The following is an 18,256-nucleotide window of genomic DNA, read 5'->3' on the forward strand; positions in this document are numbered from 1 at the left end:
TTCGAACTCGTGATTTTCACCTGACCACTTTTTACTCAGTCTACAGTCTTCATCATAGGTAGGTAGGTAATTAGAGTAGGAATATTAAGACAAAAAGAGATCTAGACGTTTTGTCATAGGGACCTAAAGCATGGCCAAGCATATCAAACATCCTGGATTACCAACAAGTCTGCAGCGAAAGTTCTGTTAGCACACTGTCTCAGCAGTCGGCAGTCGAGCATGGTTCGATATCAGTGCGCGCGCACCGCCGCTGCATACTAGCACTCCACCAGTCTAGGCTTCACCTAGTGCCTAGTACGACGACTGCCTTATTTATAGAAATGCACGCTAAATGTTTTATGCCTGTTTTACGATAGATCTCGCTAAATACAAGCTTTAATTTAAAGGACATTCTGATTTCTGACACTGAATCATTAAGGTTTTAGAATAATACAGAACCTTGCCAAATATTATAATGTTTACATTTAAAAAAGCTTTAGGTAGGTACTTAAGGACACATTTAGACAAATTACTGACCAGATTATCTGAAAAACAAAATGAATCTTTTCGTAAATTAGAAGTGATTGCTCCAAGTCAGCAGTGATTTGACGGCAATAAAACCCGTAAAAATAAAAACTAAAATGTGTAAACGAAAGGAGAGCTTTTGAGAGCTTCAGCATTTTCAAGTCATTTTATTTCTGTAGCTAATTTATAACAATGGTATCTGTGGCGGCGGCCGGTCGCCGGTTGTGAGTGAGGCCAGTCCGCGAAGGCGCGTCGATGTGGTTATACGTGAGCCCAGAAGTCGACCGCGAGTTCGCTTCGCGTGTGTACAATTTGAAAACAAACGCGTTTTATAGTTAAGGAATTTTGAACACTTGCATTTTTATCAGTGTTACCTGTGACCATGAAGTTTTTAGTGGTGTTTTTGGTTTTTTCGGCGTCCGCGGCCGCAGTCTCCGCCGCGGCAACCTCGTGTGCCCCGTCTGAAGATTTCTTCTCTAGACACAACATATCAGCTGATGATCGCAGCATACCAGGTGTGGATTAGTGGTGTCAAATACTGTTAGACTTACATAATATAATATCAATAATTGTTATTAAAATTTATTGATAAATAAACACGTTAAAAATATAACACTGACTAAAAAAAAAAAAAACACGATACCTACCCCACTTGATTTCATCTTACTTTGAAAATTGAAAACACTACTTTCATGAACACATTTCAATTTATTTTTGGTGATGTAACGAGTCGCAGGGAGCCGCTGGATTCAGGCGCCGCAAGACCGTGACGTGTGGAGTGGAAGTCACTCCAAGAGACTTATGTCCAGCAGTGGACGTCTATCGGTTGATGATGATGATGATGATGATGATGATGATGATGACGTGACCAGAAATTACGGTTTTCAAATTTTCCCCCTTGCGTGTGCTATAAAACCTAGGTAGGTACCTACCTACCTGATAAAAAGGTCCATGGGAAGTACCCTGTAGGTTTCTTGACAGACAGACAGACAGACGGACGCACAGACAGACGGACGGACGGACGCACAGACAGACGGACGGATGGACGCACAGACAGACGGACGGACGGACGCACAGACAGACGGACGGACGGACGCACAGACAGACAGACGGACGGACAGACAACGAAGTGAGCAAAATAAACTACACCATCAAATTACCCGAAAAAATAAACTAGCAAAAAGTCTATGAACGCGCACTATCGTTAATCGAACAGTATCGGTAATAAACAGAAATACGACTATTGTATTATTTATGTATCAAATCAAAGCATCAACAAAAATAACAAAATTATTTAACTTATTTATTAACACTTCGTAGGTATTCGATGGGAACAACAAAATCATTTGATATGCTAAATTTATCATCATATCGATGTGGTGCTATTTAACATTAGTTGACTTGCTATTTTTAACCATATTCAATGCATCGGTATTTTTAGCGCATGACGTAATCGGTCGCAATCGGTAGGTATAATGTCGTCGCGCGCGCGTTTTGCACCGCGCGCCCCCTTCGAAATTTAATTTCCTGGAATCTTCGCGCTACCTACTTAAGTACCTACTGCAGCTACTTAGAACGTAGGTATAGGACCTAACTCCTAACTATAATAATTTGTATTTTTTGATTTAATAATATTTTTTTATTTAAAATTGTTAAGTTTTAGTATCGCAGTTAATCAACAAACTTTAATATGTGTTAAATTAACAGGTTAATAAATAAATTGGTCACCTCTAGTGTGGATCTTTGTAAACAAAACTATTTAGTACTCGATGATCGGGATTTACAACTTATTAGGTACCTACTATAACTCCTTATAGAATTTTCAATAAAAAAAGAAGCTTGTATTTTTAGTATAGTGTGATAAAGCTTTTATTATTACGAGTAAAACAAAGCTTTTTTGGTAAAGCTCCCCATCAAAGTTATATAGGAAGGTTTATGTGAAAATAGGGAATTATGTGGGAATAGTTTTACATACTTACACAATAAATACGTGTCCTAGAAGATAGAGAAATAGGATGTGATACCTAGGTATTATAAAAACCTGGCGATCCCACTGGCATATCGGTAGTTTCCTCTTCCTGTAAATATAAGATCCAAGGTTTAGTTTTCAAGTCAAAAAAATTTTCAAGCGAGTTTTATCAAATTGAATGGTCTTGTGAAAGCTTTATTACTGCTCCGTCTACTCTACCAGATGGTATTTAAGATAGCGACAATAGATGATAGGTAGGTACCTACTTTATTATGTATGGTTATCTACTTCTATATATTATAGGTACAGCTACCTATCCTATCTAAGAGATTAAATGTCTGGGATTTGAATCCACCCTTCGTAAGTATGTACACCTAAGTAGGTATACCTTTTGTTCTCACATTCAAGGGCTTCTCGTAGAAATCTCTTAAAAAGATAAGTTGTCCTTGTGTCCTTCAGTTATAGTTTCTCAGTTTTGGCTCAGAATACCTACGTAATGGGTACAAAATAAAAAAATATGCTCGCGGTTTAACCTTTAAGATATATCTCATATATCTCAGCTTTTTTATATGAAAGCCCTCGCATTATAGGTATTTTAACATGTAGTAGGTATGAAATTTTAAAAAATATTTTCAGTGCAAAGTGCAAACATTGATCATTATTAGGTTCTTATAAGCTCCAAAGATGTGGGTGCCAATGAACCTATGATAATGTTACTTACCTACTATTTTTTCATTTTATTGTGCCTACTGTATATTACAAAGATACCTTGATAATAAGGAAATCATCATCAATCCATCGCCGGCTCACTACTGAGCACGGGTCTCCGCATGAGAACTCTCAGGCATGTAGGTCTATTCACGATGTTTTCCTTCACCTACTTAACTCCGAGAAGTTAGAGGTTCGTGCCCGGGATCGAACCTCCGACCGGAGGAGGCGGACGCCTTAACCACTACGCCCTCACGGCTATAATAAGGAAATGACTAGAATAAAATACAAACGCAAGTAAATGTGCGCCTGTTGCAAACCCATTCGTAATAAATAATAACGTTTATTACTGACTGATCTTATCGGTGCCGCGACATTCCGCAGAACTTATAGAAATGTATCTCTGTCTCAACAAATAATTAATATCTATCTTCGTCCTATTAATGTAATTCAAATTATTTCATTTCATTTCATTTTATTTTATTTGGGACAGTAAACAATTACATATTAAAAGTTAAATTTATTTTATTTCACTGACTACTTACAATGGAATATAGCTACTAAGATACAAATTAAAAGTTAATTAATTAATAATTTAAACTAAAACTAAAACCTTAAAAAATATAATATTATAACTAAAATATATTATTAAAAGGAGTCCCTTTAGGCAAGGTTCCGAAGATACTGGCAGCGTTCCCCCTTTGAATAGATAGGCTAATGCTTTGTCCGAGGTAGCTGCCAGCTCTTCGGTCTCCTGTGATGTCGACTAACCTTTTTGCTATTTCCTTAAAAAGTCTTATAGCGCTAGGACCCCACGGACCAAGGGTCTCGACACCAAAAGTTAAAACTACGACTTAAATCTAGCAAAATTGGCAAATATGTAATCCACTACACTATCCACAGATTAATATAATAAAATATACAAACGACTAAAGTATACAAATATTTAAAACTACTAATAATGGGGTCGATTCTCTTGCACAACACAATCTTCAAACCTAACCAAATTAACAGGTCCAAATCTAGTGCTATTTATTCCTTTCCCCAAGCAACATTATGAATTAAAAATATTTCATTACAAAATAACACAGTTCTTATACCTATTGGAAATTACTTAATGTCCGTCGGTTCAAGTTGCGATTGAAAATTAGCTCTTAGTTATGAAAATGTACCCTTCATTTTAATGTGTGTTATTTATTTTTTAACTGAATGAAATCAAGGAAAATTCAGTCGGAATAATTTTCCTATTACCTAAGCTATATTGTACTTACTAAATATAATAGGTAGGTATGTTATGTATGTATTTGCATTTCAAATAAAGTTTACTTACATTACATAAAGAATTGAGCCCTTTAAATATTTAAGTTTATGCTTCTTAGAAGAGAAAATCTCTAGGATTATAAATGATTTTCCATACTAATAGTGGTGATTTCTAATTATTATTATTAATTTTGTCTTATACTTAAGTTGGAATAAAGCTAAATACGTCCTAGGTAGGTACGTCTTTATATAGTCGGAATACCTAAGTATTTTTCAATATCTGAAAACATTTACTTGAAGAATTTTTTTGAAAGGAGATGTACAGAATATTTGGACCACCTCCACTTCCAGTCATTAACCTTTCTAACCTTAAGTGCGAGTGTTTTTGAAATGTTAATAAATAGATCCACTTACAATATAAACGGCTTTGTTTACTTGAATGTGTTGGATATCCACAGCGGTACGAGTAATGAGTGTCAAATGACCGGCGCACGCGCTGGCGTTTGCGGTATTTGGATTATGTTGCTTGTTTTTCCTATGAATAATAAAAATATAAAGTTACAGTCATTGCTACTTTTAATGCAGTCTTGCAATAATTATTTTAATAAATAATTTGTGGGTCTAATAATAATTGATAGGATGACCATAAGAAAGTAGTATACGTATTTAATTTACTTATACGTATTTAGAGTTACATAGTAAGAAACAGGAAAGTAGGTGGATCAGGAATTGACTGTATGTGGTGGCATCACCGGCACGCTCTTAGAAATATGTACCTTTTGTTTTTTTTTTTATCTGATACATGTTAGCCCTTGACTACAATCCTACTTCTATGTCAAGAAAGTACCGGTCAGTGAAGCACAAAATATTATGTACTATTCATCCAAATTGTACCTATGCCCTTCAAAATAGGCATCTTCAAAAAAATCTGCGACGTTCGGGTGCTTCGAACAATGATAGTTTCTATAAAAATCAAATAAAATAAAATAATCATTGATTTCAAAAGTATCTTTGTAATTTGAGTTTCAGAAAAAGAAAAAAGTCGGCCGGAGCCATAATATCAGGGAAATATACCTACAGTGGCTGCTGTCCGATAAGATTTGTTGAGTTTTGGCCAGCAATTCGTTCATAATGATGGGATTGTGAGATGGTCCGTTATTGGGTGCAAAAATCATGAGTTTTCTTTCCAAAAAAAATTAAAATTATTATACATAAAAAAAAATTAAAAGGAAAGAAAAATTTAAAAAAAGAAAAAAACAAACTTGAAAAAAATTAATGATAAAAATATGTAATAAAAAGATAAAAAATATTAATTAAAAAAATTGAAAAAGAAACAATAAGTAATTAAAAAAATATTTAAAAAAAGATATAATACCTATAAAAGATTTATTACATAATAGACTTGCCAGACAACTTTTTGCTAGTACCTACCTACCTATTGGTAGATATGCCTAACAATGTATGAGAACTACTATATTGATTGGCAGTTTAAGATGTACGATAAGTGCTGTGTCCAATTTTTATAACCGGTCGCCGTTATTTTTACGGATGACTGGATCAAAAGGTTTTATTATTATTGGTTGTTAGATTGTTGGTAATGTTAAGCGGCTTTTTGTAACGTAGGTATATCTTATATATTTAAAGTTACATAGTAATTTTAAGCTGACTTACTAGCTGCCCCGGCGAACTTCGTACCGCCTAACAGTCGATTCTTCTTCAGGCAATTTTTCTCTCCGTAAGAACCATCCTCGTACTTCAAGAAATATTATAAAAAAGAATCAGCGAAATCGGTTCAGCGGTTCTCGAGATTTGCGATTAGCGACACATTTAGCGGTCCATTTATATATATAGAGATTAGGTGTAGATATAATATGTCAGTTTCGCGGCTAAAATTATAAAGAACTGAGGTTTTTTTTCCGAAAACTATTTTTGAATTGGCCTTTTGTTTTTGTATGCCACACTATTTTTGTACCTATTTGTATGTATGGGGTGTCGTAAGAATCATAAAATAAAAACCGACTGAGTGATGTAGTAGGTAGGTACAGCTTAAACCTTTCAGTCTAGAATCTTGAAATAGGTAGGTATAACTAGAACACCAGTAAGAAAGGATTTTCAGGAATTCCACCCGTGCAAAGGCGCACGAGTCGCAACTCGCATTGTAAGGCATGCCGTGCGCTAGCCGCTAATATTATATAAAAGTTATACTTCAGTATTTAGTTAGGTATACCAGTTATTATTTATCATCACCATCCTGTTAGTCACGAGTCTGCTTGACGCTCATTGAATGACTAAACACGCAATTCAGAATGAAATCCATAGGTACTTATTATGAATACTAGCTTATGCCCGCGACTTCTTTCTTTCTTTTTTTTTTTGTAGTCCGCGTGGACTACATAAAATTTAAACCCCCATTTGGGTTAAATGGGGGTTTAAATTTAGGGGTTGAATTTTCAAAAATCCTTTCTTAGCGGATGCCTACGTTATAATAGCTATCTGCATGCCAAATTTCAGCCCGATCCGTCCAGTAGTTTGAGCTGTGCGTTGATAGATCAGTCAGTCAGTCAGACAGTCACCTTTTCCTTTTATACTTATATTAAGATATTAAGATTATGATAAAATCATGATACAATATAGTTTTTATTCAAAGCGCGAAGTACGCATAATTATATTATCCTGAATTTCTTAACCTAACTACTTAAACAGTAAGGCATTTTGCAAGCAGTTTTCTCTATAATGTAGACCACACTAAGAAAGGATTTCAGAAATTTCACACAGGCAAAACTAGGACGGGGCAGCTATGTAGTAACCTTAAACAATTCTATATTATTTATTTTATTTATTATATTATAGAAACTTGTTCTCAACGACAAAATTAATTAAGCAATAAAAAAAATAAAAAAAAGTTTCATCTTAATGTGATTACTTGATTACTGATCACGGGCGTCGACAGCCAGCGCGGCGCTCGCTAAAGTAACGCAAAAATATATTCCACATGTGAATCGCCAATATTATGCACCAAATTAAAGCTGAATTATTTACATAAGTAAGCAAGTAGGCAAAATGGGACTAATAAGGAAAAGTAGAGTCTTGAAAACTTGGTTTAAAATTACCAAAACATGAAACTGTTAAATCATGATAATGTTTTACCGTCCTTACTAAACTATTACAACTACAACTGTACTTATGTTACATTTTTACTATTCAGGCATTTCATAACATAACAGTAATTTTAACCACGTTTCTTAAAATGGTAGAGCGATTATGTACCTACCTATGTATGCGATAGCACAAAGGATAGTAATATACAGTCAGAGAACATAATAATATAATAATGATACAGTGAAGATCATTACGAGAAGTTGAATATTTGCAGCTTCGAAGCGAAGTCGCGGGGCATAGAAAATCAGTTTATTACGAACTATGTAGGTAACTCGTTAGCAACTAGTTATTAGTTAAAACATGTTTTTTATTATTATTATTCCACGCTATGCAAAATATTAATTAAATTATAATATTGTGCTATTTAAATTGCAACTAATTAATAGTTACCTACATTATTATAATATTGATAAATATTAATAAGTTAGATAGGTTCTAATTGGATACAGTGGAACTATCATAGAGTTGATATACTATAAATGTAGTTACCTATAGACTATTTTTTGATAAGATTTGCAGCATAACAATGTGATTGTGTGTGTTATTAAGAGGGTTAATCGCAGTGCGCCCAAACAAACGTATATCTATATATATATAAAATTTGGCTCTCACTTCAATACTAACTAACCAAACTCAATGAATCTATAAAAAAATTCGTTTCCCTGCCTCATTCCCCATTTGCTATCTCAACATGTCGCAGACTATTATGTAGCTGTGGTTTTCCAGATTTCCGTTAAAATAGTCAATATCAAAGTTATACTGTCTCGAGTTTATATACAAATATATTTTAACCCTAGTTATTTTTATTCATTTAACCGGGCCAATGGCAGATTTATTAGTTTCTAGAACGTGTCTACAAAATAACGTCGAGTTTGATTGGTTAATTTTCAAATGAGAACCAAACTATTGCTGTATATACTACCACTTTTATAAATTACGTCAATGTACCTGCGCAGAAATTTTATTTTCGAATGGTGCGGAAATATCTCAGCCAATCATAACGCGCGTCCGTCCGCTCTATTGATTGTTGCCAACGCGCCATATTTTCTAAGCGCGAATCATGAACGAGATGCGTCAGGTTACGCTTTTCTGCGCAACGAATTTTGCTGATGCGACTTATAAAAGTGATAATACTGCACGTTTGTATGGAAATAGTTAAACCGACAGCCGGCGGTCAAAGTAGTCAAGCGATGTATGTACAGGGACGTGTAATATAAATAAAATGCGATATGTGAAGTCAGCTGGTGCGACTTGACTCTTGACCCTGAACCCAGAGTTCATGAATGAAACAAACGCTTGTTGTACCTCGCTTGCATTATTTTTGCGCTACATTACGGTGATCGCATGACTTAACACAGTAAGCCTTAGTCAACATCATCATGATCAACCCATCGCCACCGGCTCACTACTGAGAACGGTTCTCCCATCAGAATGAGATGGGTTTAGGTGTGTACCACGCTGACCCAGATCGAATTAGCAGACTTCACACACCTTTGAGAACATTATGGAGAAATCTCAGGTTTCTCACGATGTCTTCCTTCATCCATTAAAGTACCTAAGATATATATTTAATTGCTTAAAATGCACAATATAACTCCCGAAAAGTTAGAAATGCGTGCCCGTCTGAATAAAGGCCGACGTCTTAACCACTGGCTTTTACCACTAGTTAACTACAATAACCTATAATATAAATCGAGTGTAAAATGTTTGATTTATTGAAGAGCGTGAAACTCCAAAAGAAACATGCGGCAATTCGAATATTGAATCAGTTTCCGAACGTAAACGGTTCTTAGGGGAAAGTCACGAAAAATTACGAGTGAGATGGAACCGCTATAGAGGAGGGGGCGCGGGGTGAATGGCGGCGGATAGGCTTTGTTGCTCGCGCTGGCATTCCTCGCCTGGGAACCGGGAACGGGCTCCCTCCGCACTCCTCCGCAGCCCGCGCAATCCTCCCGCACGCATTCCAGCCCTCTCTCACTTTCATTGTTCCCGTCAGTGCGGGAGGTCGCCGCTCCACGTACAAATAATGGAACCAGTTGTTTAAGTGGGGAGGACTTGTTGGTTCACTCCAATAAACACGTTCGCCGTACCCGTAAATGACATTTGGAGAGAAAATGGGGCAATTGGAAATATCGATAAAACCTCAATCGTTACGGCCGCATTTTCTGGATTCGACTTGAAATTATTATTCCATTCCACTTTGGAATTTCCACTTTGTATTATGCTTGTTGAACACTTGTTTCTTTTTCGTGTTAGTAGGTACTTATCACTATCCTTAAAGATACCTATATTATTATAAATGCGAAAGTGTGCTTGCTTTTTGATTTGTTAGTTTATTGGTTGGTCCTTCAATCACGCCGCAACGGATCGGCGTGGTTTTTTGCAAAGATGTAGTTAAAAACCTGGAGAGTGACGTAGACTTCCGAAAAATCAAAGAGTTCCCCCGGAATCTTAAAAGATCTAAATCAGGAAGGAAAGAAAGAAGGAAGTCGCGGATATCTGCTAGTTAGTTAGTGCGAAACATCTTACATCAATTAGGCACTGTAGTACCTACCTATAATACACAGTACTTAGCTCAGATAAGTAATAAATAAATGAATGTTAAGAAAATTAAGTGGCAATTGGCAATCTGCAAACATGTACCTAAGTGGCTTTAATATGACCTTTTTGTCTTATGGTATTTAGGGAAGGAAGTTGTAGACCCACATCCCTAATTGGCTTTTCAGCGGTACTGTACCGGAACCCTTGATTAAGTCCCTTAGGGCAATGGCGGTGGTAACTAACCGTGCTTGAATCCTCTTACCAGGATAGACATCCTGGTTTGAGCCAATATAAAATGATATTCCTATTTGTATTAACTTGTAATAAATTAGGGTCCTTTACAGGGCTAGGACCAGATTGCAAATTGGCTGCACCAGAAGTCTATTTACACTCAGGCAGGAAAGGCTTGAGAAAGATTTTAGCTAAATAATTCAGTTAAGTTAATAATTCATCGCATATAACAATTGAGTCAACCCTCACGTAAAGATGTAACGAGCAAGCATTTCAATTCAAGATTTTCGTATTCCTCATTTCTGAGCGTCTTTCAGTTACTAAGGTTTCTATGTGATGGGCTTCCAGATCCATCCTCTATTACCTAGGTTCCATATGTCTAGTCTAGTACGATACCTGCTATGTCGCTTGAAGTAGCTAATGTGCTATGAAAAAAATTATAGTATCTACCTATTGTCCATTTTCAAAAGTAAATAAAGCTACACTAATTACCAAACTACTTACTTGAGCAGTTGACATTTAAATGCACATAAGTTGAATATAACCTAAAGTAAGGTTGCATATGTAAGCGACGTAACTGCTAATAAAATCATCCCCTCCTAATAACCAGTGAGGTATTATTATTATAATATATCGAAACCAAGACTTAGTTACCGAACCCGAACAGCAGGCATCTTTCACTTTGAGATCTACAGTTAGTTAACACCATAGACATTCATCCAAGGTTAACACTTTTTGCTGACGTTGATGACAGGTAGGGGTTGTAATCATGAAATTTGGCAGGTCTTATAGCAGACATTAGAGGGAAAATCTGAAACCGTGAATTTGTGGTTACATCACACAAAAAAAATTAAATTGTGGTCATGTACTAAAAATTAGTATTTTCAATTTTCGAAGTAAGATGACTAATATATCAAGTGGGGTATCATATGAAAGGGCTTCACCTGTGCATTCTAAAACAGATTTTTATTTATTTTTATGCATCATAGTCTTTGAATTATTGTGAAAAATGTCGAAAAAATACGACTGTAGTACGGAACCCTCGTTGCGCGAGCCTAACTCGCACGGCCGGTTTTTTTTAATAACGTAATTAGCCTCGGATGAACTTACGTAGCTATATAGGTCGTGTAATTTTTCACGGGGCGCGATGACTCGTCCCAATGAGAGCAAACCAAAATTTTGATTCATTTCGGATGTTCGGAATGCCATTGTGCCCGGCTTACCTGCCCCGGCGCAGGTATCGTCCTTTCCAAAGCTTTTGTTTATGCTATGACAAATACTGAGCAAAGCCACGTGAGTAAAGCCTTATCAACGACAAGGGTGGCACGAATGCTTATTATCTTTATCGGCGCTTAAGTTTCGCTTGTTAAGTTAGCGAATGGCGATTCTGCTAAATAGCTGTCAAAGCGGCACACAATTTAGTTAAGACGTTATTTGTATTGTTTGAGACGCTTTTTAAATGCCTTTATAGAAACGAAACTCATAAACGTAGTCAAGCAGATGATTTATAGATTATTGTAATGAAATGCTTAATAGGTACTTAGTTGTTGTAGTTCTGGGGTTTATACTGGGAATGGTATGTTAGGTAGGTATATCCTGTTACTTTCTATTTCATTATTGCTGTTTTTGAGAGAACTTTTCTTGTTGTGGTAGGTGTTGTGTAGAATACCTTCCTACACCTATCACTGTGAGGTCGCCATTCCAGCACCTTGGGACCCCAAACGTCTATCGGTTTTCCGAACTATCTGCCCTGCTCATTGCCACTTCAGCTTCGCAACCCGTTGAGCTATGTTGGAGTTCTTTTACGGATCTCCTCATTTCCGATTTGATCACGTAGAGAAACTCCAAGCGTAGCTGTTTCCATCGCCCGCTGATAGTTAGCGACCATGTCTCGGATCCAATATGTCATCAGCATCACTGGCAACACGCACTGTTCGAAGACTTTGGTCTTCAAGCACTGACGAATTTTGTACAAGAAGACATCTCGAAGCTTGCTTTAATAAAAAAACTATTTTTTTAATTACCATAATAAGGATGAATACAGAAAACATGCAGAAAATTTTGTTTTAAATAAGGAAAGTTTTATTGTTTTGATTTTTTCTACTTACATTCAACATACTTATATACAACAACAGCTAGGGAATACAACTGTGCTGAAGCTTGAATTATCCAGCAGTTTATTTTTGCAAGCACGATCTCTTTGCCTTTTTATGTGTTATCTAATCTTGCTGAACTTTGAATAAATTCCCTTGGCTTCGATACAGCAAATTCTAATCGTCAAATGACTCAGCCTTCCGGAACGATGCTATTTAGAAGCCAATTAGGGCTGCGAGCCTACTGACAAGTTATTAATTTACTACAATGAAAGGTGTAAGGATAAGGCAGGTGTATATAACTGCCATACCTTTTTCAGGTTAACTGCGTTCCGTAGTAAGCTGCATGATATGATCAGGTGTGATCGTAGCCAAAGCTCAACAAAAATAAAAAAATAAAAGGTCTACAATTATGTACTGTTATAAGTCCCGCAAATTACTAATGCGTGTGGCCGCCATTTTAGTGACGTCAACACTAGACTGAAGTTTCGAGCTGATGGTATATTTTTATTTTGGCTGACGTCAAAATGACTTCATTTCGATGTTATTGAGACATGGTTCCAGCGCAATAGCAATTTGTGGGACTTATAAGGATAATAATAATAATTTAAAACGAGAATTGAAGGAATACACTACCATCATCCGTGCTGAGGCCAGGTTTTAAATGTCGAATGGTTCTTTTCTATTGTTATTTGAAATAGGTATGCTAATGTTTATTCTACTTTGTCAGTATGTGAACAAAAAATAAATCTATATAAAAAGGCGTCTTAAGTCTTGACTGACTGACTGACTGACTGACTGATCTATCAACGCACAACCTAAACCGGTTGGGCTTCTTTTTCTTCTTCTTCGGAAATTCGAACAGGTGATGAAAATGTATATGAAAATCTCTCATTTTTCAAGTTAAATAACTTATTGAAATTATATTTCGTCTGAGACTTAGAAAAATTATCGCTTTATACGGAGACGTTATATCCGTGAAAATAATTGGTATTTGGGGCTTTTAAAAAAAGGATTTTTGGAAATTCTACTCCCACACCGGTGTTCAAAAATTCCACTCGAGTGTCGGAGCAGGGCACCTAGTTAATAATTAAAACGGGAAAGTGTTTTGGTCTTTAGGTAACTGAGGTAGGTGAGGTACGTACATTTTGAATTTATAGCGCCGTGTTAGGAAGAGCCAAATCAGACCGTTTCGCAATCGAATTTACGCGTCTTTTTTCACAACACGTAGTTTACGAGTGCTCCGTGCTTCGATTACGTAGCAATCGGATTGAAGTGAACACGGAAATCATAAAAGCCATAGGTTACGCTGCAGTTTTCCTGGAATTTTGAAGGATTCAGATTACTTTGCCAAGCACGTTAACTTCTCGGTATAGAGTTTAAATATTCTTCAACTAACTTCGTCCGCGTGGATTTAGGTTTTTGAAAATCCCGTGGGAATTCTTTGATTTTCCGGGATAAAAAGTAGCTCTAAAATGATTAATTGAACGTGTACTTGCCTACTAATATGAACAACGAAATAAAAATGGTAAAAAAATAGTCCAACCTTAATACCTATGTAAATCACTAGGTACCCATATTATAAACTAGTTGATGCCCGCGTGGATTTAGCTTTTTAAAAACCCCGTGGGGAATCTTAGATTATCCGGGATAAAAAGTAGCCTATGTCACTCTCCAGGTCTTAAACTTTACCCATGCAAAAAATCACGTCGATCCGTTGCTCTGGTGCGACGCGATTGAAGGACAAACCAATAAACCAACAAACAAATACACTTTCGCATTAAAAATAGGGGTAGTTAATGGGTCCGCGTGGATTTAGGTTTTTTTAAAAATCCCGTGGGTACTCTTTAATTTTCCGGGATAAAAGTTAGCCCACGTCCTTTCTCGGGATGTAAGCTAACTCTGTATCAAATTTCATCAAAATCGATTAAACTGTTGGGCCGTGAAAAGCTAGCAGACAGACAGACACACTTTCGCATTTATAATATTGGTATAGATACTTGTCCACGAACATGACAGATATCAATCTATTATTAGTATTGTAAAAAAAAGATTCCGATGAATTGAGAACCTCCTCCTTTTTTTGAAGTCGGTTAATGAGATGAGGGATATCTAGCTAGAGGTTTTAATATTACCTACCTATCATTTAATTGTTGTTAAGTTTTGTAGGTAAGCTTTACTGAGCTTTTGTCGTCCATTATTTACCATTGACATTAAAGGTCATGGCACTTTTAACGTTAGAGGACAATGCACAAAAAATCCGTCCATGCGTGTCCATGCGCTTCTAATTGCACTTGTTAGACTCTCCTAGTTAATTAACCTGCATATTATTAAAATTTATTCATGCAAATTGGGGTGGGTCGGACGCACAAATAAATACAAATTATTAACGGAAGTTGCTTCAAAAACCTTCACATTTCCTGTTAATAGAACTTTAAGTAATTGTGGGGTAGATTTTATTAATTCACTCTTTAGAACCGTGTGTTTTAAATAGGGACTCGTATTAGTTAATGTCGTTCTAAAGCTGATCACAGACTAGAGTCGAGCCGCAAGATCCACACGCTCCAAAGGCAACGTCTTTATTAACGCCCATACAAATTAGCTTATGCTCGCAACTTCATCCGCGTGGACTACGCAAATTTCACACCCCTGTTTTACTCCCTTAGGGGTTTTTTTTCAAAAATCCTTCCGTAGAGGACGTCTGCGTCATAATAGCGATCTACATGCCAAATATCAGCCCGATCCATCCAGTAGTTTGAGCTTTGCGTTGATAGATCAGTCAGTCAGTCAGCTTTTCCTTTTATATATTATATAGATTTTGAGTCTTTTGGAAGGTTTATACTTAAAATAAATTTAAACGTTTCAATACATGCTTTTTGGGTATTTAAACTAAACTTCTTAGAAAACAGAAACACAATTTTGGCTTCTCAATTACAAAAGATGCGAGTGATCAGTAATCCCGCGAGAACCGCAAATGTCTTGATGCGGCTGCTGCTTCGGCGTTCGTTTTTTTGTTTCTTTTTTGGCAGGGCCAAGTTTTGTCTAGAAGCGCGTGCGAGTTGTACATGAATACTCAGATACTTACTGCTCCATTTCCCTTGATAATTTAGAAGCTCGAGCCCGCCCCTACAGTCGCAAGTTATCGTGAACTAATGTGCGATCAACTGTAGGCGTTGTTAATTAAGTACAGGCGCTAATTTCGCTGCCACTTTTGAAGAGTCCATCTTCGGCTCTGCTTTTAGAGCTCCGAAGAGACAATTCAGCTAATTCGTTTCCATTATTCTGAAGTCTCGCTTCAGTGTTGAATATTTCCCAAATGGCTATAATTTTGAAACTTTTGTCAATTGAAAACGCTGTAGTGATTTTGCTCTCTGATTGCATAATAAGCAAAATTATTAAGTTTAATAGAAATCTAAAGTCTAACCTAAAAGGTTATTAAAAACAAATTGTAAATTTAAACTTTCAACTATACAGTGCTATCGTCTAACTGAAACTCGGCGGTCAGCTGGAGAAAATTTATGCAGCCATGTGCAATTTTCCTCATTACCTGCTTCTTCTTCTACTTACTTATGTCGGGTCCTCTCCCTTATGACGTCATCTAACCACGTCTACCGTTGACGTCCAGGTGCCCTTTTTCCGGCTATCATGCCTTCGAGGATCAACTGTGGAAACTCGTAGAGGGACCGAAAAATGGGACGTTTCTTCGTTCGACCCCACAGAACCATACCCGACATAAAACCTCGTATCTCTTATCAGTCTCACAGAACCAAAATTTTCAACCAACGTGAGTATTTAAGTTCACAAGAGTGTTATAATATGTGACACTGGAATTCATATTATGTGCGCCGTGCGAAAAATAACAAATTAGGAAGGTACCTATTATAAAGTTTGGTATGTTTTTATGTTTTGGTCGGACAAAAAAGTAGACCAAAATTGTATGAACGCCGTACAAACCCTTTGTACAGACTTCTTATGGACTTGTCAAAAAGTAAAGCCATTTTCAAACCTAAGAGTTCCAAACTGACATGGACAGTCAGGAACCGAATCTGACTTATTGCTATTATTGCACCTTGCTTCAACAAAGGGGTCATTAAATATAATATCCGTCTGGGCATCTCTAATTAGATCCCGAGAATATGCTGTGTATTATTAAATTACAGAATCAGATAAAGTTCTACCGTCGTAGTGCGGAATTAATTAACAGAGATAAGAGCTCGCTAATTATTCCAATGTCCATCGGATAGCCTGCCCCGCAGCCCGCAGGGCAAGAAGTTAGGTTATCTTAATTCTAAACAGTTTGATGAACTACATACAATAATTAAATTGCCTAAATTCATAGTATAATATCATAAATGCGAAAGGGTGTTTGTCAGTCTGCTACGTTTCAAGCTATCTAGCTATCTCAGTAGGTGTCTAAATAGATGATGCCTGCGACTTTGGATTTGGATGGATTGGACCATATGGATTTAGGTTTAAAATACCGTGGGAACTCTTTGATTTTCCGGGATAAAAAGTGACCTATGTCCGTCTTATGATGGGCCATGAAATGCTAACAGACAGACAGACACACTTTTGCATTTGTTAAATTAAGTATGCATGGGAAATACCTTGCATGTAATGGGGTCGATATATATAATGTCATTATAATTATATGTATTTATTTTGATAAAGATATAAAAAGTTATCTCGAGAAAGCAGGTCACGAGGTAGATTTTAACGAAGTCGGGATTTAGACCTCCCAATGGGAGGCGGGAGGGCTTACCTGCCAACGACAGCGCTAGTAAAAAAATATATTGAGCCCTCAGGGCGCAGCGTTTATCAAATTTTCTTATTACCACTTTGGATCAGAACACATTCAAGGTCAATTTGAAGACTGAAGAGGACAGTAATGATTTTACCAACAGTTGACTATGAAAAACTGCCAACTGTGGCTGACTGTGGTCTAACTCTCTTGAACTCTCCTTCTGAGAAGAGTCCTGTCCTTATTAGTGAGCTGACGATGGGTTGATCATGCTGAGAAAAACTGCTCTTCAAATTCGAAAAATTTATTTTTAAATAGATCCATATTTACGTTGAACATTCAATAATAATTTGAAGATATTCATAGCATGAGAACATCAAACACCTGACACATCGCGGTCATATTGATATCAACCATAGGTAATTTTGGGACCAAAGAATAATCTTATAATTTTGAAAATTATAAATAATATAAGTCATAATGGTATGTACCTATGGGAATTCTAAATCAGTTTTTGTATATGTGGCGGAGAACATACATAGTTCAAATATAAGTAATTAAAAATAGTATTTAATTGTAAATTATTTACTATCCATATCCCATGTTTGGGAAGGCACTGCCCCCTAAGACACTGATTTTCTGGTTTAGGGGTCAGGATTCCAGAGAAATGAACTGTACTGAGGTATTAAATAAAGTAATTTACTAGCTGCCCCGGCGAACTTCGTACCGCCTAACAGTCAATTCTTTTTCAGGATTTTAATTTTTTTTTTTTTTAAACAATTTTTAATTTTAAAAATTTTCTCTCCGTATGAACCATCCCCGTACTTAAAGGAATATTATGAAAAAAGAATTAGCGAAATCGGTTCTGCTGTTCTCGAGATTTGGGATCAGCAACACATTCAGCGATTCATTTTTATATATAGAGAAATTTTAGAAACATTTAGTCAAAGTATGCCTATGTGTGTTTCTGTTCTTTCATTCTTTGGAATACATAGCTGATCCCTTGAATACAAGAACCACATAGTCGCCGTCACATTAGTCACGGCGTCA

The 18,256-nt window shown here is 36.4% G+C and overlaps 1 protein-coding gene across 2 annotated transcripts in view; it reads left to right on the top strand.

Annotated features, from left to right (window-relative positions):
- The first annotated feature begins 685 nt into the window (after positions 1-685).
- Positions 686-18,256, top strand: part of dally (division abnormally delayed protein) — a 138,822-nt gene continuing 121,251 nt past the window's right edge. Inside the window, exon 1 of one of the 2 annotated variants that reach the window (XM_034985120.2) lies at positions 686-1,019. In XM_034985120.2, the coding sequence (XP_034841011.1) occupies positions 887-1,019 (133 nt within the window). In that variant the 5' untranslated portion in view covers positions 686-886. The remainder of the gene's footprint in view (positions 1,020-18,256) is intronic. The other variant, XM_034985119.2, reaches the window with a different exon arrangement.

The sequence above is a fragment of the Maniola hyperantus genome, chromosome 4 (genome assembly GCF_902806685.2).
Source record: "Maniola hyperantus chromosome 4, iAphHyp1.2, whole genome shotgun sequence".
In the NCBI taxonomy this organism is placed as follows: domain Eukaryota; kingdom Metazoa; phylum Arthropoda; class Insecta; order Lepidoptera; family Nymphalidae; genus Maniola; species Maniola hyperantus.